General features: G+C 31.9%; 2 protein-coding genes across 3 annotated transcripts; both read right to left on the reverse strand.

The window, feature by feature from the left end:
* Positions 1 to 10,453: 10,453 nt before the first annotated feature.
* On the reverse strand, positions 10,454 to 16,901 carry LOC6049406 (general transcriptional corepressor TUP1). 2 transcript variants are annotated; one of them, XM_001866140.2, is made up of 5 exons: positions 16,750 to 16,900; positions 16,600 to 16,691; positions 16,441 to 16,542; positions 16,064 to 16,367; positions 10,454 to 11,104 (listed from the first exon to the last, which is right to left on the reverse strand). In XM_001866140.2, the coding sequence occupies exons 1-5, from the start codon at positions 16,765 to 16,767 to the stop codon at positions 10,988 to 10,990; spliced, it is 633 nt and encodes a 210-aa protein (XP_001866175.2). In that variant the 5' UTR covers positions 16,768 to 16,900; the 3' UTR covers positions 10,454 to 10,987. The 2 variants fall into 2 exon arrangements, with proteins under 2 accessions (XP_001866175.2, XP_038110259.1); XM_038254331.1 differs by lacking the exon at positions 16,441 to 16,542 and having other exon boundaries at positions 16,750 to 16,901.
* Positions 16,902 to 17,494: 593 nt separating this feature from the next.
* On the reverse strand, positions 17,495 to 20,748 carry LOC6049407 (zinc finger protein 420). The gene is made up of 2 exons (XM_038254327.1): positions 20,482 to 20,748; positions 17,495 to 20,038 (listed from the first exon to the last, which is right to left on the reverse strand). The coding sequence occupies exons 1-2, from the start codon at positions 20,614 to 20,616 to the stop codon at positions 17,735 to 17,737; spliced, it is 2,439 nt and encodes an 812-aa protein (XP_038110255.1). The 5' UTR covers positions 20,617 to 20,748; the 3' UTR covers positions 17,495 to 17,734.
* Positions 20,749 to 20,858: the final 110 nt, after the last annotated feature.

Here is a 20,858-nt window from a genome sequence, read left to right on the forward strand (position 1 = left end):
AAAATCATATTTTAATGAAATGGAGCTGGCTCACTGTATGAAAATAATAAACTATAATAATACTAATAATAAAGCAAGTTTTGGGGTTTTTGCTGAATGGCACTATTTTGCTCCACTTCATTAATTTTTTTGAGCAGATAAACATTTGCGATTAAACTTCAGTTTCCTACAGTATTATACAGTTAATTTTTGCTCAATTTGATGAAGATTATTTATGATGAAATATTATTTCAATAAATGGCCAGGTAGCAGTTATTGATCAGCCCGCCTGTGTGCTTCTAGCAGATGCGGCGAATGAAGCTGATGCAGGTAATCTCGAAAACACAAAACTTTAAAATTCGATATCTCTGGAACGAAACATATTCATTTCTGTCGATAGGTGATTCTTATGTAAAATTGGCCGGAGAACACGATGGTGAGGTCAAATAAAAAAAATAAGTTGGGGTGTTTTGAGATACGGCCGTTTAAAGTTTTCAATTGCGCAATACAGGTAGAAAAAATAAATTAATCAACATTATGATCACGGAAATGGATTCTACGTCCGATTTCCTTCAAAATTGAGTCCAAGAACGACCTTCTGAGATTTGTGGTTCCTGAGCTATCGCCGTTTGAAACTAGGAGGTTTGGCCAAAAATCGTCAAAAAGTCGAATTTTTGGGGAGGTACAAAAATGGAGGGGGTGGTCCGATTTGGATGAAATTCGGGATTCTTGCATGTTTTGATAGTATCAACAGCTCAGCCAAATTTGAGCAGGATCGGAGAGGGTAATTTTCAAATTTGCACTTTTTCGTGCACAGTTGAGATGGAATGACCCATGATTAATGATTTACTGATTTAAATCCTACCAATTTGTCTCATTTTAAAATTTCAATAAACTTTTTTTTTTCAATGTGGTACAAAACCTAAAGATATTTTTTTTGTTTATAAAGCAGAATACATTAGCAATTCTCTACGAAATCGGTCTTTTTTCTTCAATTTTAATTTTTGTATTTTTTAATCCGACTGAAACTTTTTGGTGCCTTCGGTATGCCCAAAGAAACCATTTTGCATCATTAGTTTGTCTATATCATTTTCCATACAAATTTGGCAGCTTGCCGTACAAAAATGATGTATGAAAATTCAAAAATCTGTATCTTTTGAAGGAATTTTTTGATCGATTTGGTGTCTTGGGCAAAGTTGTAGGTATAGATACGGACTACACTGGAAAAAAATGATACACGGTAAAAAAAATTGGTGATTTTTTATTAAACTTTTTATCACTAAAACTTGATTTGCAAAAAAACACCATTTTTTTATTTTTATTTTTTGATATGTTTTAGAGGACATAAAATGCCAACATTTCAGAAATTTCCAGGTTGTGCAAAAAATCTTTGACCGAGTTATGAATTTTTGAATCAATACTGATTTTATCAAAAAATCGAAATATTGGTCGCAAAAATGTTTCAACTTTATTTTTCGATGTATAGTCAAATTTGCAATCAAAAAGTACTTTAGTGAAATTTTGATAAAATGCACCGTTTTCAAGTTAAATCCATATTTAGGTGACTTTTTTGAAAATAGTCGCAGTTTTTCATTATTTTTTTTTTCAACTAGTGCACATGCCAAGTTATGATTTTTTGAAAAAATAGTGATTTTTGGAAAAAATAGAAGTTTTATGCAAAAACAAGTTTGACATTATTGTTTAATGCAAAATTGAATTTGCAATCGAAAAGTACCTTACAGATTTTTTGATAAAGGGCTCCGTTTTCAAGATATAGCCACCGAAAGTTTGATTTTAGCGAAATATTTGCAATTTTTCAATTTTTAAAAATAGTGACCATGAACGAGCATTTCTAAAAATATTTTTTTTGAAAAGTTCAGAAAATTTGCTATACAATTGTCTCAGAGACATTGAAGATTGGACCTCGGGTTGCTGAGATAGAGCCGCTTTAAGAAAAAGAAGAATTGAAGTTTTCTAAGTCTCACCAAAATAACCTACCATTTTCTAATGACGATATCTCAGCAACTAATTGTCCGATTTTCAATATTAATACATGAAGCATTCGTAAAATTTTCCGATCTTTTCGAAAAAAATATTTTGAAAACTTTTAAATCAAGACTAACATTTTAAAAGGGCCAAACATTGAAAATTACGCCCATTAAAATGGCTAGTCTTGATTTAAAAATTTTCAAAATATTTTTTTCGAAAAGATCGGAAAATTTCACGAATGTTTCATGTATTAACATTAAAATCGGACCATTAGTTGCTGAGATATGGTCATTAGAAAATGGTGGGTTGTTTTGATGAGACTTAGAAAACTCCAATTTTCGTGCTTCTTTTTCTTAAAGCGGCTCTATCTCAGCAACCCGAGGTCCAATCTTCAATGTCTCTTAGACAATTTTATAGCAAATTTTCTGAACTTTTCAAAAAATATATTTTTAGAAATGGTCACTCATGGTCACTATTTTTAAAAATTGAAAAACTGCAAATATTTCGCTAAAATCAAACTTTCGGTGGCTATATCTTGAAAACGGAGCTCTTTATCAGAAAATCTGTAAAGTACTTTTCGATTGCAAATTCAATTTTGCATTAAAAAATAATGTCAAACTTGTTTTTGCATGAAACTTATATTTTTTCCAAAAATCACTATTTTTTCATAAATTCATAACTCGGCGGCAGATTTTTTGACCATGTTCCTCTATGGCTCAAAAGTTGCGGATTTTTGTCTCCTAAAACATATAAAAAAATCTCGAAAATCAAAAAATACGTATTTTGGGAAATTGAATTTTAGTGAAAAAAAAGTTGATAAAAAAATCTGCAATTTTTTTTCCTTGTACCTATTTTTTTTTCTCAAAAGTCCTCATCAATACCTACAACTTTGCCGAAGACACCAAATTGATCAGAAAATTCACTCAAAAGTTACAGCTGTTTGAATATTTACATACCATTTTTGTATGGACAGCAGCCAAAATTGTATGGAGACTTGTATGGGTGAACCAATGACACAAAATAGCTTATTTGGTCATAGGGAAGGCCCCCACAAAGTTTGAGCCAAATAAAAAAATACAAATAAAATCCATTTCCGGTTTTGGTAGAGAATTACTCATGTTCCAAAAATTTTACAGTTAAGTAACGGAAAATGGGAGAATTTTTAAAACATTTTTAGTTTTTTTTTTCAATGAAAAATACGTTTTTTCGGAATTCTGAGTACGCCATCAAATTGGGCGTCTAATTTTACATAAAAGTCCCTTTGACTCCAAATTTCTATCTCATCACCGTGCTGCAAATTATTGAAAACACCTCTTTTTTCGCATGTTCAAAAATGGAAGGCGTCGTACCGCCCCTCCGTCACGAGATATCAAAAAACGGACCTCGGATTCGTGATCAGGGACAAAAGTTACCCCTTAGGACAAAGTTTCACGCAAATTGAAGAGGGGTCGGTGCAATTTTTCCCGATTTTGTGTGAGTTGGTAGAGAATTACCCCCATTAAAAAAATGTTGGCTTGTCAATTTATTTTTTGCTTTAAAATGAACAAAAGTGGTGATCAGAAATAGAAATGGTTTCCAATCGTTTTTTTACACAGTAAAAAATTATGTAAATTTGGAAGGTGTTATTTTGGAAGTTTTAATATTACCTCTTTTAACGTGAAGACTTCCATCATTGTCATGATTTTTCGTTCAAAGATATAAATTTTGCGTCGCTTTCAATATTTTGACAAAATTCCTTCAACAAGTTGTTTAGAATAGTGCCCTACACATGCTGATTCTTTTTGGTAACGATTATCCCATTCCTTGTAAAGTTATGGAAATCGTCATTAATCAATGATTGTCAACTAGGACGTCAATGACTGTGCCACAAAATAATATAAATTTTGAAGCACAATTGATTTAGATCAAAAATTCTTTCAGTATATTTTGTAGTGATGATAAATTTTCTTCGAAAATGATCCACGGCTTCACCTTAAGATGTAATTTTACCTCAATTTAGACTGAAAAAGCGACATTACAACAAAAAAGTGGTAAAATTACACATTTTCAAAGGTAAAATTACTACTTACCCCTTCCCAGATGTAATATTACCATGATTTATTTACCTGTGTACCATTGTAGTTAATAAGGCTTCAGGACCCTACTTTCAGCAATATTTTTTGCCCCCTAATTTTAGAGACACTTATGAAGCGAATTCGATTTCGAAGATTCCAAACGCCCAACCTGTACTGGACAGTTCCCAAAAAGCCAAGTAAGTCACTTTAATCATATCGTTGATCCGCAAAAGGTGGGGCTTCCCCTTAAAAAAAGGTTGAACCCATCATCATCCCGATGGGTGTTTGCATGCGGCCGCGGCGGTTACCGACCTTCGGAACTATTCTGTAAAATTCCGCTGACACACAAAAATAAAATGCTCTCCGCAAGCATAAAATTAACCAATACAACTTCACACTGCTCGGTGCGTGGAGTGCTTAAAAACATTTTCAAAAAACAACACCATCAATCCAGAGAGGGAGAGAGAGAGAGAGTCGGAGCAATGAGAAATACAGATATAAACACACACACACACACACACACACTTTGGCGAAATAACACGCGCGCGCAAAGTAAGGTAAACAAACCAAAGTTGTGAAGAAGAAACCCCCCAAAAAAAGGGGGGCAGATAGAGAGGGAGGGGTGAGCCCCCCCCCCCCTTCCGAGCTTAAGCTAGGTTGGAGAGCAAGCAGCATGATTTGCAATTTTTGACTTGAGGACGCACGAAAAATCGAGAAATCCGGATCGAACCGGTTCGAGCCCCGCGCGATCGGTTGTTTTTGTCGGTCGCTTAGCCGGTTTTTGCGTGATTTTTTTTTTACTTTTGTTGCTGCTTCATTTTTTGTTGTTGATGGCTTCCTTCTTGAGAGGTTCGAGAAGAATTTGCCTACCGATAAGTGGGGCTATTTTTAGCGGATCCCAACAACCAAGTGCACGCGGTATTTTTATGGGAATGAATAATTAATTAGGCATGCTTTTAATTGGGAAAGGACGGGCAATGATTCCCGGAATCCAGAATTTGACTTTTTGGTCATGTCTCTAAACATTTTTAAATTTGAATTAAAAATAGCTATTTCAATGTAAGAATTTAGTCGATTGATAATGGAATTATTTTATTAGAAAGTATAATTGAAGGGCCATAAAAATATCAAAATCAGTTGAACAGCATAAATTAATCGACTTCAAAAAATGTTTATTTTTTTAATTTTCAAATTTGAAACTAAACACAATTTTGAATCAAATAAAAACTCTTTTCCAGTTCAATTTCTTCAATTTAAGAAAATACATGTCTAACGATGATTCAGCGATATAGATAAGATCATAATGATTTTTGCGTAAGATGACTTGCAAAATCTAAAACACACGTTGCACGTTCTTTTTACATAATTTACACGCGCAGATCGTTTTAAATAGAAGTAAAAAATAAACAGTATTTTGAGCGGCTTTCCGCATTTTAGAAACATGCGTCATTTCAGGATTTTCCTCGGTTGCCTGACATATTTTTGGAAGATTTGATCTTTCAAAAATTTGAATTGTTTTTTTTCTCAATTTTATGAATTTCTGCACCAAAAAGCCGGTTGTAGCTTTCCCGAAGGCACTGGAAATTCTTTTCTTAATCTAATGTGTTTCAAAATTGATATATTTTGTAAGACAAAATTATAAATTATTTGATGCATCATGTAACATGTTATTTTGTATTGAATTGGGTCCTTAAATTAGGCTTAAATTTGTGATATTATTATCCACAATGATAAAGCTCATTTTTCTGACTACAATGACCCTTTGTACGACCGTAAAGGATTTAAAATGGAATGTAAAATCAATTTTGAAAAATTAACTACGCGGCCCTTCTTGACAGAACAGGTCCTACTTGACAGCTCGTTCCAAGGGGACCATAGTTGATCCATCGAAAAAATGTTGTCTTGTCATTTTTTTTTGCGTTAAAATTTAAAAAAAAATCATCAGAAATGTTTTTTGATCGTGTTTTTTACCGTTGTTAATAAAAATTTACATAGGGCTTTAGGACCCTATTAAATAAGAATTCGAAAAGTGTGGACAACGGAAAGTGACGTTTGAAGTTTTTTCGAGCGGTTTTAGTTTTCAATACGTTTTGTTGAAAAAATATATAAAATAGATTTGCTTACAAATATTCTTGTTTTCAATACGTTTTGTTAAAAAAAAACAAATGGATTTGATACGAAAAAATTATTAAAGACACAAAAGTTAAGAAAATTTTCAATTTTGAAATCAAAAATACAAACATTAATCATTTCGGAGATTTTTAAATGCTTGGAGGAAAAATTTTAAAAAATCAGAAATTCACATTAAAAATATAAAAATTCAAATAAAAAAAAATTACAATGAAAAAAAAAAGATTTAAACTGAAAAATTAAAAAATATATGATCAACAAAAACTAAAATGAAGAGGTAAAACACATAAATTTGGAAATTTAATAAATAAAAGAAACGTAAAAGTAGAAACACAAAAATCAGCAAAAATCTTAACACACAGATCGTACTTGAATTTATTTTATTTTAAAGTAACAGAAACGGAAAGTGACGTTTGACGTTTCTACGTTTTAATGAAAAAAAAAAAGGATTTGCTTACAAGAATTCAAAAAATTAAAAAAAAAGATTTTTTTTTAATTTTAAAATCAAAAATACAAATATTAAATTCAGAGATTTATGAACAGAAATATGAAAAAATAAAAAAAACCCAAAATTCAAGACTTCAAAAACTTAAAAATTTGAAAAATAAACTCAAAGTTTTTAGAATAGAATTTTATTCCTCAAAATTTTAGTTCCTTACCTAAAATACGACTCTAAAAGTAGTAATCTTGTTTTATGCAATCTAAGATGTCGGTAAAAATGGTGGCGTTTAAGAACATTTAAAAATTCTAAAATATAAGAATTTAAAAAAAAATAAGAATTGAAACATTTTTGTCTTATGATTTTAGAATAAGGATTTTTTGGATTTCAAGATTTAAAATTTTTATTTTTTTTATTTTGATGAAACTGTCCATTCATTCCCTAAATTCAAAGTATCCATTATCTTGTTGGGGGCTGGTCTTACAAAATGAGTTTGTAAGTGTATGAAATTCTGTATCTTGAGAAGGGATTTTCTGATCAATTTGGGGTTTTCTACAAAGTTGAAGGTTTTTATAAAGACTTTTCGGAAAATTTCTGATTTTTTTATTTCTATTTTTATTGCAAAGCAATCTACTTCAACGACCCCTGGGTCTTTTGTGGGCTCTGTTGCAAGTTTCTGCTCATTTCTAGGCGTCCGAAGGTTATGTGTGGTGAGTCACCCAGGTGAGCTCTATTTTTATTGTTAAACGTTAAATTTTCAAAATACACATTTTTAAATTTATTTTTTTTATATAGTTTATGGTCAAAAAAAACATATGAGAAGTTCTCTACGAAATCGGTCTTTTTTCTTCAATTTTAATTTTTGTATTTTTTTAATTCGACTAAAACTTTGTTGGTGCCTTCGGAATGCCCAAAGAAGCCATTTTGCATCATTAGTTTGTCCATATAATTTCCCATACAAATTTGGCAGCTGTCCATACAAAAATGATGTATGAAAATTCAAAAATCTATATCTTTTGAAGCAATTTTTTGATCGATTTGGTGTCTTCGGCAAAGTTGTAGGTATGGATACGGACTACACTGGAAAAAATAATACACGGTAAAAAAAAATTTGGTGATTTTTTATTCAACTTTTTATCACTAAAACTTGATTTGCAAAAAACACTAATTTTATTTTTTGATATGTTTTAGAGGACATCAAATGCCAACTTTTCAGAAATTTCCAGGTTGTGCAAAAAATCTTTAACCAAGTTATGAATTTTTTAATCAACACTGATTTTTTCAAAAAAAATGAAATACTTGCTTCGAGATACAGTAATTTTTAAATTGCAAAATACAAAAAAGAATATTTAAATAACTTACGCCCTTCTCAAATGTTATTTTCGAGTACAATTGGCTCCATATTCACAATCGTACTTGAATACAATTTTATTTTAATGTAACAGAAACGGAAAGTGACGTTTGAATTTTCTTCGCACAGTTCTACGTTTTAATAAAAAAAAAGGATTTGCTTACAAATATGCAAAAAATTAAAGAATTGGAAAATTTTGAAATCTTGAAATCAATAATACAAATATCAAAATTAGGGATTTATGAATAAAAATATGGAAAAAACGAAAATTCAGTACTTTAAAAATTTTAAAATTTGGAAGATAAACTCAAAGATTTTAGAATAGAAAAATAGAAATAGAAAAAAAATAGCTGCCAAATTAAATAAAATCAAGCTTAAAAAATCATGAAAAAAAAATTAAAAAAAGCAAAAAAAAACAAAAAAAAATTCAAAAATCAAAACATGGAGATCGTATTCAGATCGATCGAAAGTCCTTGCTGAAACTTTACTCCGGACGATCGAATCAAGAAATTTTTATTTTTCTCAAAAACCCTAAAATACGGCTCCAACAATGCTCGAAAGTATTATATTTTTGGGGGCTGGTCTTGAGTATGTAAGTGTATGAAATTCTCTATCTTGAGAAGGGATTTTTTGATCAATTTGGTGTTTCTATAAAGTTGAAGGTTTTTATAAGGACTTTTCGGAAAATTTCAGATTTTTTATGTGTATTTTTATTATTAAATGTTAAATTTTCAAAATACACATTTTTAAATTTATGTTTTTTATATGGTTTATGGACACAAAAAAAATATTCTGAGCCATAGTGCGGGATGGTACAAAATCTGTTGTAGGAGATTTGATTTTAAAAAAAAATCGTGGTTTTTCAAAAATATGGAAAACCTGGACAAACAATTATCGAAAATAATTTTGTTAAGCAAAATCGATATTGCAATAGAAAATTACTTTACAGTTTTTTATGAAATTTATTGATATTAAGCTGCTTTTAGGTATACATTATAAGTTTTGATGAGATAATAAATTTTGCGCTAAAATGACTTGAAACCCAAAAATGTTAAAGCTGATTTTCAATACCCGCTAAGATTTTTTCTAAAAAACGTTCAAATTTCTCTAAGTTGTGATAACCAAATACTTTGAAAAACGAGTTAATCGACAGATTATTGAATTTTGGTGAATTTCAATCCTGTTTCATTATAATAACACTTATTTTTCAATCTTGTTATTTTTTAGAATCTTCAAGAACTTCAAGCACAGGCCGTTCATCAATGAAAAATGCATTCGATGTGGTGAAAAATATCACTTCGAACAACATGGAATCATCAGGTGAGTAGATTTGGCTGTTGCATATGGATCATTTCCGTTTTTTCACTAACTGCAACTGTTGCACTAAAAATGGTATGAAAATACCAAATTTTGGTATTACTTGGGCAAATAACAGGGACCAAAATGTGCCCTTGGTTGCCCAGTAACAGATGGTAAAATACCATGAAATCATACCAAAATCATGTATGTGGAAGGCCACAGGAATACCAAAATCTGATTTTCCAAGGGCGCGGGAATACATAAAAATAAAACCATGGCAATACCAAGTTTTGGTATTCAAGCAATGTTCAAAAATCCAGAAGACCTCAATTGATTTTATTTTGTGGTATTATTTTACCTTTGGAATAACATGGTATGGTATTGTTGTGCCCTTCCACATACAAGACTTTGGTATGATTTCATGGTATTTTACCATCTATTACTAGGCAACCAAGGGCACATTTTTGTCCCTGTTATTTGCCCAAGTAATACCAAAATTTAGTATTCCCGTGTTATTTACCCCTGCTCTGGAAGTGCGAACATATTTTTTTCAGGGATGCTTTACTTTCAAGAATTCTATTTTAACCACGATAAACCTTGTTGGATAAATCTTCGATTTGTGCTGAAAAATCTTTTTTTTTTGCAACTTGCTGCATAAGCATAAAAGATTGTACCACGAAACAGTCCAACTTGACCCCCACAAACGGTACTTCACCACTATAAACTCACAAGCTTAGGTCGATCCCCGCAGGTTCTCCTCTATCTCTCTAGCGCTAGCGCGAATATTTCACGTGTGCTGCTGCCCCTCACCGTGATCCCCTCCCTCATGATGCTTTGATGGGGGGGGGGGCTCGCGAGAGCGCAAAGCCGGCTCAACCTGTCGTTGGTGTTGTTGTCGAGGAGTTTTGAGATGAGGCAATGAATTGTGATACCTACTTAATAAAAACCAATTTGCATGCGCCCAATCCGGTGCGATCCGGTTCAGGCGCTGCTGTTGGGTTAGTTTTGAGGGGCTCAATTTGAATAACCATTATCGTTCGCGATCGCTGAGCGAAAAAAAAAGCAGGTTGTAATCGATCGATCGATCGTGAAGCAGCTGATCGACGAATTTTGTTTTCGTGTTTACGACGAAGAGCTCCACTGTTTACTGCGAATTTTGTTGTTTTGGTTGGGGTTGGGGGATAAACCCAAAAAATAACAAAAACATCCTTGTTTTTCGTTTGTTTTGATTAATCATACGTTTAGATTTTTATTTGGGGGATTCAAACTTTCCAGATACACATCATCATCATGTTTTGCGCTATTATTTTCTTTTATCATAAGTTTCACTACACCATCAAACATTGCCGTTACATTTACTGTTCAATTTCGTAGCGTTTTGAAAGAAACTTCTAAACCAAGTCGATCCATTGCCGGAAAACTTATTGAAACTTAACAAACGATAAAATTTCTTAATTCGTGCGATCGAAAATGTTACAGGAAAAGGCAATCAATCTCTCAGGTTAGCAGCTTCTTCCAGAACGATACTTTTACGTTTACATTACATCGTCAAATATTTATTCACTTCATTTCGTAACTTCTTCAACCGAATCCAACAACTAATTCAAAAAGAAAATCTAAAAAGGATTATCAAACAACTCAACCTGTCTCAAACTGAATTAGATATCAAAAAAAAAAAAGATAGAGGATGAACCGCGGAATCTGCTATTCCCGCGCGGCAACGCCAAAGTAAAAGGCCACCTCGTCTCACCCGGCCACCTCCTCCGCACCCGGCTCAAACTCCATCTTGACCTCGGACGAGGACAGGCCCTCGACGTCCGCTTCCGACTCCTGCACGTTCAGCCGGTTCAGCGTCATCATCATCTGAAAAAAAATATTTTTTTCCAAATTTTTGTTTTTTTCTTAGTTTTTTAATTAAATGTTTATTTATGCGGAAAAAATTAGTGCCTCTTCTGCAGAATTGATCACTTTAAACCTTCTAACGCCCATGGTTAGTTCAGACCAGTGCTAAATTTGAACGACTAGGTAGTTATGTAATAATTTAATAATTTAATAATTTAATAATTTTATAATTTAATAATTTAATAATTTAATAATTTAATAATTTAATAATTTAATAATTTAATAATTTAATAATTTAATAATTTAATAATTTGATAATTTAATAATTTAATAATTTAATAATTTAATAATTTAATAATTTAATAATTTAATAATTTAATAATTTAATAATTTAATAATTTAATAATTTAATAATTTAATAATTTAATAATTTAATAATTTAATAATTCAATAATTTAATAATTTAATAATTTAATAATTTAATAATTTAATAATTTAATAATTTAATAATTTAATAATTTAATAATTTAATAATTTAATAATTTAATAATTTAATAATTTAATAATTTAATAATTTAATAATTTAATAATTTAATAATTTAATAATTTAATAATTTAATAATTTAATAATTTAATAATTTAATAATTTAATAATTTAATAATTTAATAATTTAATAATTTAATAATTTAATAATTTAATAATTTAATAATTTAATAATTTAATAATTTAATAATTTAATCATTCAATAATTTAATAATTTAATAATTTAATAATTTAATAATTTAATAATTGAATAATTTAATAATTTAATAATTTCATAATTTAATAATTTAATAATTTAATAATTTAATAATTTAATAATTTAATAATTTAATAATTTAATAATTTAATAATTTAATAATTTAATAATTTTATAATTTAATAATTTAATAATTTAATAATTTAATAATTTAATAATTTAATAATTTAATAATTTAATAATTTAATAATTTAATAATTTAATAATTTAATAATTTAATAATTTAATAATTTAATAATTTAATAATTTAATAATTTAATAATTTAATAATTTAATAATTTAATAATTTAATAATTTAATAATTTAATAATTTAATAATTTAATAATTTAATAATTTAATAATTTAATAATTTAATAATTTAATACTTTAATAATTCAATAATTTAATACTTTATTAATTTAATAATTTAATAATTTAATAATTTAATAATTTAATAATTTAATAATTTAATAATTTAATAATTTAATAATTTAATAATTTAATAATTTAATAATTTAATAATTTAATAATTTAATAATTTAATAATTTAATAATTTAATAATTTAATAATTTAATAATTTAATAATTTAATAATTTAATAATTTAATAATTTAATAATTTAATAATTTAATAATTTAATAATTTAATAATTTAATAATTTAATAATTTAATAATTTAATAATTTAATAATTTAATAATTTAATAATTTAATAATTTAATAATTTAATAATTTAATAATTTAATAATTTAATAATTTAATAATTTAATAATTTAATAATTTAATAATTTAATAATTTAATAATTTAATAATTTAATAATTTAATAATTTAATAATTTAATAATTTAATAATTTAATAATTTAATAATTTAATAATTTAATAATTTAATAATTTAATAATTTAATAATTTAATAATTTAATAATTTAATAATTTAATAATTTAATAATTTAATAATTTAATAATTTAATAATTTAATAATTTAATAATTTAATAATTTAATAATTTAATAATTTAATAATTTAATAATTTAATAATTTAATAATTTAATAATTTAATAATTTAATAATTTAATAATTTAATAATTTAATAATTTAATAATTTAATAATTTAATAATTTAATAATTTAATAATTTAATAATTTAATAATTTAATAATATAATAATTTAATAATTTAATAATTTAATAATTTAATAATTTAATAATATGATAATTTAATAATTTGATAATTTAATAATTTAATAATTTAATAATTTAATTATTTCATAATTTAATAATGTAATAATTTAATAATTTAATAATTTAATAATTTAATAATTTAATAATTTAATAATTTAATAATTTAATAATTTAATAATTTTATAATTTTATAATTTTATAATTTTATAATTTAATAATTTGATAATTTAATAATTTAATAATTTAATAATTTAATAATTTAATAATTTAATAATTTAATAATTTAATCATTTAATTATTTAATTATTTAATAATTTCATAATTTAACAATTTAGAAACTTTCTTAAAAAATAAGAATTTCAGAATTAAAAAAAATCCATGTTAATGGAGCACCCGCAGTCGAGCAGTTTTTGATAGTTTGCTCCATAAGAAATACATTGTAGAAAAAAGCAAAAACTGTTCAAATGGAAGTGCTCCATTTTTTTGCCTTTCTTACTAAAGAAAGGTATAGGTTTTACTTTAAGCCAGGACGTCATTTCCAGCTTCGTAAATATGTCGATTCAGCATGAATTTTAAACCGAAAAATCGCTAAAAAATCACACTGCATCGATTTTCGACGCTCTATCGATTCACCTTGATAGAACTCGTCTATCTCGAACCCTCGAATTTTGAGAAAATAAATTCCGTGGAGGTCGAGTGATGTTCGTATGTGGTAAAATTTTGCTAAATTTTGTGTCGCGCCGTTCTCAGCTCCCATAAATCCGATTTCGATTCTCCTAAATGCAGATGAAAGCTAGTGTGCTGAACCTGGGCGAGTTGCCGCGCAAATTTCGAATTATCCATCTGTTTTCGGATGCGGCCAGACTTTTCCAGAAAATACACAGTTTTCAAATGAAAATATGGTCAAAATTTTTCATTTTCATACCTTTTATTTATCTCAAAATTGCATTTTTCGAGCCCTACAACCTCCCAAATTTTCATCCAGATTCATAATATGGTTCTGGAGTTAGAGCCGTTTGATTGACCTACCATAAGAAACAAATTCCCTAAAAAAAAAGGTAAAAGCCCACCTGGTGACCTTCGCCAACATTTTTCATTTCTGATTTTATTCGAAATTTCTTGCTACATTCATAGTACAGACCATGAGTGAGCATCTGAAACAAATTCGACATCGATCGGCAATCCCGATCAATTTTTAGATCGATTTACTTTTTGCCTTTCTTACTAAAGAAAGGTATAGGTTTTACTTTAAGCCAGGACGTCATTTCCAGCTTCGTAAATATGTCGATTCAGCATGAATTTTAATCGGAAAAATCGCCAAAAAATCACACTGCATCGATTTTCGACGCTTCGTCGCCAAGTCGACAAGTTGTCAAGTTGAGCTTCGAATACTGGCGCGAGAATGCTGGCGCATATGTTTCGGCTCGACTTATACTCGTTCGTAGTAGCTTGTCTACCGATGTTTCCTTCAACATGTAAGATATCGTAGCTTTTGGTTTCTTTTGCTCTGTCCGTTTTTGCATAACTGTCCAATGTTTATGCAAAAACTTTTTGACATAGGACATTCATCCGGGTACAATCAATTTGTTTCCCGTGTGCTCCTAAAATCGCCTTTAAGTAGGCTTCATTTGTCGTGTCGTTTTATTTAACAGAGTTCATTGGATTCCAATAGGAGCTTTCGAAGCTTCTAAGCTTTATATCGTTTTCAAAGTTTTCAATGCTCGCGACGCCAATGGCTATCTACCAAAGGTATTGCGATTGAGTGTGTAGTGGTGCGGTTGTAAAAATATCTATCTCTGACTCTCTCACTTTCGTAGACGCTGAATGGCAAGCTTCCCACTGTGCGGTTAACTCGGTTTTGCTTTGCGCCTGCTTTGTTCGGTTTTGGGCTCGTACCAAAACTAGAAAACCAAAACCGCGGTGTGTGTCGTCACTTGCGCATTGGAAGCTAAGAATTTGTACGATTAAAAATATTAGATAGGTGAAAATTGCATTTTCAATTTCTTTTAGAAAACACATCATTAATAATACCTTGCTTTCATCATAAGATTTTTTGTATCAAGTCGATGTTGTGAATTGAGATATGTTATATTCTTTAGTAAGAAAGGCTCTATCTCACCCCTGGTGGGATTAAATCGGGTTTTTTTTTTTTGTTATTTTTCAATGTTTTGTTTTCAGAATTCGTTTTGAGAAAAAAACAATGAATAATTTAGAAAATTTTGGTAGTTTCGAAAAAAAAGTAATACAAAATTTCGCTTTGTTTTAGAAATGTGGATATTTTGAAAAAATACGTACAATTTTGTGTATATATACTTTGAAACAAACTACATTTTCACAAAATATATTTTAAGTGAAAGCATTGAAAATATTACATGATATAATTGAATTTAGTCTATTTAAGAATGATTTTAAAAATGAGTTATTGTAGATAGAATTATCGAAATGACGATAACGATAAACATTATCGTTGTCGTTAGACGATAATATTATCGACGATAATTTTATCGATTAAAAATTATTATTTTTACAACACTGTTTAACACTGTTGATCCTATTGATGGTAACTGTTAAGGCATTTTTGGTAACTTTTAAGGCATTTTGCATTATATTGTTAATGTTTTTGTTCCTCGGGGTCCCTGGGAGTCAAACAAATAAAACAATTGAAATTACATGCCCAAATTTCAACATTTTAATGAAAAAAAACTATTGGAAAGTTTATTATACTACATTGGTATGCAATCATTAGTTTTCAAAAAATGTTAAATTTGCCAAAAAAAAAATGTTTTCGCCGAAAAAAAAAAATTTTTGTTCCCTGATTTTTCGGGCCGATTATGAAAAAATGTACGAGCCTAAATAAATAGTCTAAAAGCATAAAACTGCCGAACAAAATGTAACTTTCTCAAACGCCGACGTGAACTTCGAGTATCTAGTCTAAGAATGCATAACACTTTCCACTGAAATTGTACTTCCCAAACACAGATGTAAAACTCAAGTACCTAGCATGGATACACATCTTTTACTTACATCAGAAGGTTTGTTCAAATATTCCTGGGTGGCCACCGCTGTTCCGGGCGCCGCGTCGAGGTCCTCCTGCTTCACAATCAGCGTCGTCTGCTGATCGGTCCCACTCGTGGCCGGCTGCACCGTCTGCGGCTGCTGCTGAACGAGAATCGTTTGCGCAGGCGGAGTGGCCAGTTGCTGCTGTTGAACTTGTACTTGAACTTGGACTTGCTGCTGCTGTGGCTGTTGCTGCTGCGGGGGTTGCTGCTTGATCTGTATTCCGGCATCTTCAAAGGCTTTCTTTTTGAGGGTTTGCCGGATTTGTGACCTACAAGTAGAGGGGCATTCAGCAATGTTTAGTCCGCGGCCTCTTTCAAACAGATGAAGAAGCAGAAACTTACACCGTCCGTCCCTTGATCCGTTGGCTAACCTTGTTCAGATCTTCGCTGAAACGCGTCACGGCCGACCGGAGCATTTCTATTTCTTCATCTGTCCATTTGCTCCTGCGGGCGAAGGTGGTCAATTGTGAATATAAACAAAAACTGTGGAGGAATGCTTACCCGGTGGGGGAATCCGACGACGGATGAAGCTGCATCGTGAGTTCGCCCAGCCGATTGAAGGCCGCCCCGGCGGCTGTGAAAATTTCACCCACCTAAACGCAATCGTAATTAAAAACAGCTTTCCTTCAAAAAATACAACAGATTACTTACTTTTGTGGCCGAATTCATTTCGATTTTGTCGATTTGTCCGCAAGAAATCACTATTTTTCGAACGAGCGCCACTATTTTCTTTTGTAAATAAACAGGGAAAATTTTGCTTCTGTCAAACCGAACTGCCAAAGTGCGCTTGGCAGCCCGAGCAGAAGAGGAGAAAAATCGCGAACGACAAAATCAAAAGGGCCTGATAAGAACTTTTTGTTGCACGGAGAAAAATTGAAAACGAAAAAAAAAATCTAAATTTGATTTTTTTTTATTTCTCAGGAAAAATGTTTTTTTTTTTGCGTCCAGCTGATTGTTGCCACTAAATGGATTTATTTTTTTACATTGAAAATATTGAAAATTTTTTATTTTGTTATCGAAAAAAATATGTAGAAATCTAAAAAAAAATTATTGAAAATTTTAAAAAAGAAAAATCAGTTGATAACGTAAAACATTTTTTTTATCCGTTGATTTTTGTTTTATAAATCATTTTTCAATCGCTTTTGCTGAAATTTCAGTTGTTTTGACAACCCGTTAGCTGAAGTTTCAGTAAATTATCAGTCAAAGTGACAAATGTCGGAGAGACAAGCATTACTAATTCTCTCCCTCGTTCGCGAGCGAGCAATGCTTTCCTTCCGTATGTAAAAATGGAACGGCGTCTATGTTACACAGCTTGGTTGTAAAAAAGGCTCACAATTTTCTTCTTAACTGCATAGAATCTTGATAAAAGGGAATGTTCGGATCATGTAATCGAGCCTTTTTGGATTTCTTTTTATTTACGATCACACCACGTTCAGTTACGATTACTTACAATTTGACTAGTTTTGTGCACACATTGTTGCTAGTTTTTGGCAAGGAAGTTAAGTATTTGTTAGTATAATTCTATAAATATTGGCACTGGGTTAATTTACTACGACGTACATTAAAGTCTCTTCGTTGGTTAAATACTGAACTAAATCACACGTATAAATACTGGTATTGCATGAAAAAATACTCCTTACGACCCTCCCTTCGGCCTACTATCGATCATCACCGTAAACCCGTGCTTCTCCTTGCAGTGCAGTTTGTACTTGTGGTACACGTTAAACCCCGCGTTGCACCGCTTGCAGTTGTACAGCTTCGCTCCCGTATGAACCCGCTCATGCAGTCGCAAATCTCGCTCCCGCACGAATCCCTTGTCGCAGAACTTACAGCGGCACGGCAGAATTCCCTTGTGTACTGTCATCTCGTGCCGCTTCAGGTCCGGTTTGTGCGCGTACGCGCTGGTACAACCCTCTACGGCGCATGCGAACTTGCGGTTGCCGTTGTGCGACTCGGAGATTTTAAAATGCCGATTGAGCGTTTTTACGTCACGGAAGCTGTACCGCTTGCCGGCTTTTTTGCAGGATTCGCACTCGTGCTTGGTTTGCTTGTTGTGGATTCGCCAGTGGGTCCAGAGGCCTTCCTTGTTTTTGAACGTGCGCTCGCAGATCGAGCAGACATGCTCTTTGTCGTGTCCTTTGAGTTTGTGCTTGCGCAGATATTCCGCGTTGACGAACGTGCACGGACATTCGTCACATTTGTAGTCACGGGATCGAAGCCCGGAGGAGTGGACTTTTTTGAAGTGGGTTTTAAGGTGGAACGCTGAAACGTGAGATTCCTGGCAGATTTCACAAATGAATCCTTTGACTTTTGGTTGGAGGTGCTGTTTGAGTGCGCGTCGGGTTCCAAAATTACACATGCAAATCGAGCAAACGTTGGTGGACTTTTTCCGACGCATCTCGTTCTCCAGCTGCTTCATACGGTGGACTTGATCGACGTGTTCCATCAGCGCTTTCTTCGAGTCGAACACATCCAGACATTTTCGGAAGCAGCAACGACGTTGTATGTACTCGTCAACGGTTTCGCTCGTGGATTGCTCGTTCGCAAGCGATTCGTGATCTTTGCTGCGCATATGGAATTTGGCAAAATTTATGTTCGGTGTTTGGTAGGTGCAAAACTCGTGCTTGCAACAAAATATAAAGTCCATTTTTGCATTTTTGACGTGCAAATCGTACTTGTGCTTGTTGCGGAAGATCTGGTGACAATCCTGACAAAAATAGTGACCTGTATCAAGCTCGGCATCAGCTTCCGTTTTCGGACGTTCCGGATGATGAATTTCTTCGTAATGCTTCTGCAATTCATCGTCCTTAGGAAACTGATGATAGCACTCACAACACATCAATCCTTTGATTGGAAGCTTGTCAAAAACCTGCCCAACTTTATCCAACGCCGGCATCGGCTTGTCATGAATCACCGAAGATTCCAGGTGTCGTTCCATGACGGATTCTTCCCGGCAATTATACTTGCACAGTTTGCACGAGAAAATCTCCGAAAAAGCCCAGACGTGCATGTGCTTTTCGAGCAGAACCGGTCCCCGAAACGATTTGTAGCAGTGCGGGCAGAAGAAATCGCTCGGAACTTCGTCCAGTTGGTGGACTATTTGGCAGTGTTCCAGTAGCTCTTCCTGGTTTTTGAAGTACTGATCGCAGCCACAGCACGCCACTCCAGAGTAGTGAATCACGTCAAAATCACCGTGATCTGCTTGTTCAACAATCATGGCTTTTGGTGGGAGAACGTTACCACTTCGTTTCCTCCCAACGGGTTGTTTTCTAGCAACAGTTTCCGTCTGATCAATTGAAACATCGTCGGATTCCTCCGTAGAATCGTCCTCTTGGACTTCCAAGAAGTTGAACTGTTCGATTTCACTTGGAATCGGATCGCTTAGTACCGGATCAACATTGGTGGGCTCATTTAACTGAGTTTCGTTGTTGTACTGATCAAACACCGATACCATCGTGTGATACGTCCGTTCCTGACTCTGCTCATCATCCAGCATCTCTACATTCTGTTCGCTAGCAGTCAAAATAACACCCAAACCGTCCTCTGCGATCAGCAACGGTTCGCCGTCAAAAATCGGCAACTCCTGCAGCGCAACTTCTTCCTCGAAATTTCCCACCTCAACTTCATCCCCGAACGAATCCCCATCGCTAAAATGATTCTCCTCGATAATTTCGTCAAACAGCTCGTCCTCCCCGGGAGTCATGAGATCGACCAGAATTTCGTTGCAATCTTTGGCCGTCGTCTGCCGTAGATCGGGCAGCTCGATCAGCTCCTCGGCAATTTTGTCCGGAAGCTCGTCTTCGGTTTCTTTGTTTTGAGAGCATTTCAGTCGTATTGTTTGCTCCGCCGAGCGACATTTCATACAAAATCGGTAGGTTTCGGTGAGCTGAACACAACAAACCGTGCAAATGATTTTTGGCAAGTCGGTTTCGTTTGAGATCTGTAGTTTAGTGAAAGAATTTATATTGTTTTAATGTTGAACATTTTAAAACGAGGTCTACCATGCAGACATAAAAATCCACAAACATTCAAAAAATTTGTTTTGAAATTAGTCATGCTTTACAATTTTCAGTATTTTAAAACGAAAAAGAACAAAAGGTGAAAAACAACAAAATTTAACAGCAAATCAAAAGCAAGTACAACAAAATTAAGGAATGGTTCTTTCAATTCTATGCAAATAAACAAACATCATTGAGATTTGCGGTTAAAAGAATTTGAAGCAAAAAATATGTTTTATTTAAATAATTTTCTTAAGTTTTAACTTGCTACTTAAAAACATATATAATTTAAAAAAAATATTTTCATGCATAAAACCAATCATGAAATTGAACGTCCATGAATTTTAGCAACATTGAAAGCGAAAACTTCAAAAAATCAACTTACCTCAATTTGTCCGCAAAACGCCACCATTTCCAGGTAGGATTTCTCTCCGTGCACCTCCGCGAGCGAAACGTACGGCCGATCGCGACAATTTTCCGCACAAACGCGACACAGCTGCAGATCGCCAGTTTCCTCCATCGTGCCGACCGGCGGCCACCCACGCGGAACGAACTTTTCACCAAATTATGGTCATTTTCGGGAGATTTCGCCGGATTTTCGTAGAAAATTAGGGACGCACAGAAAATTTTCACTTTTTGTTTATATTGACATTTTTTTTTCTCCGTTTGACAGTTCTGAGAGGGGGAAGGGTTGGCAGATTTTTTAACTCTTTAATTTATCTGCTAGGTTGCTGCAGATTTATGCATTGCTGTACAAGAATC

Source organism: Culex quinquefasciatus, chromosome 2, assembly GCF_015732765.1.
Source record: "Culex quinquefasciatus strain JHB chromosome 2, VPISU_Cqui_1.0_pri_paternal, whole genome shotgun sequence".
Taxonomy (NCBI): Eukaryota; Metazoa; Arthropoda; class Insecta; order Diptera; family Culicidae; genus Culex; species Culex quinquefasciatus.

Bases quoted from the DNA above. Each gene is read 5' to 3' on its own strand.
- LOC6049406 (XM_001866140.2), bottom strand. The intron at 16,543-16,599 runs GTAAGCATTCCT...CTTCGCCCGCAG, and splicing joins TCGTCGGATTCCCCCACCGG to GAGCAAATGGACAGATGAAG. The intron at 11,105-16,063 runs GTAAGTAAAAGA...ATTTTTTTTCAG, and splicing joins ATTTGAACAAACCTTCTGAT to ATGATGATGACGCTGAACCG.
- LOC6049407 (XM_038254327.1), bottom strand. From the start codon at position 20,616: ATGGAGGAAACTGGCGATCTGCAGCTGTGTCGCGTTTGTGCGGAAAAT. The intron at 20,039-20,481 runs GTAAGTTGATTT...ACTAAACTACAG, and splicing joins CGTTTTGCGGACAAATTGAG to ATCTCAAACGAAACCGACTT.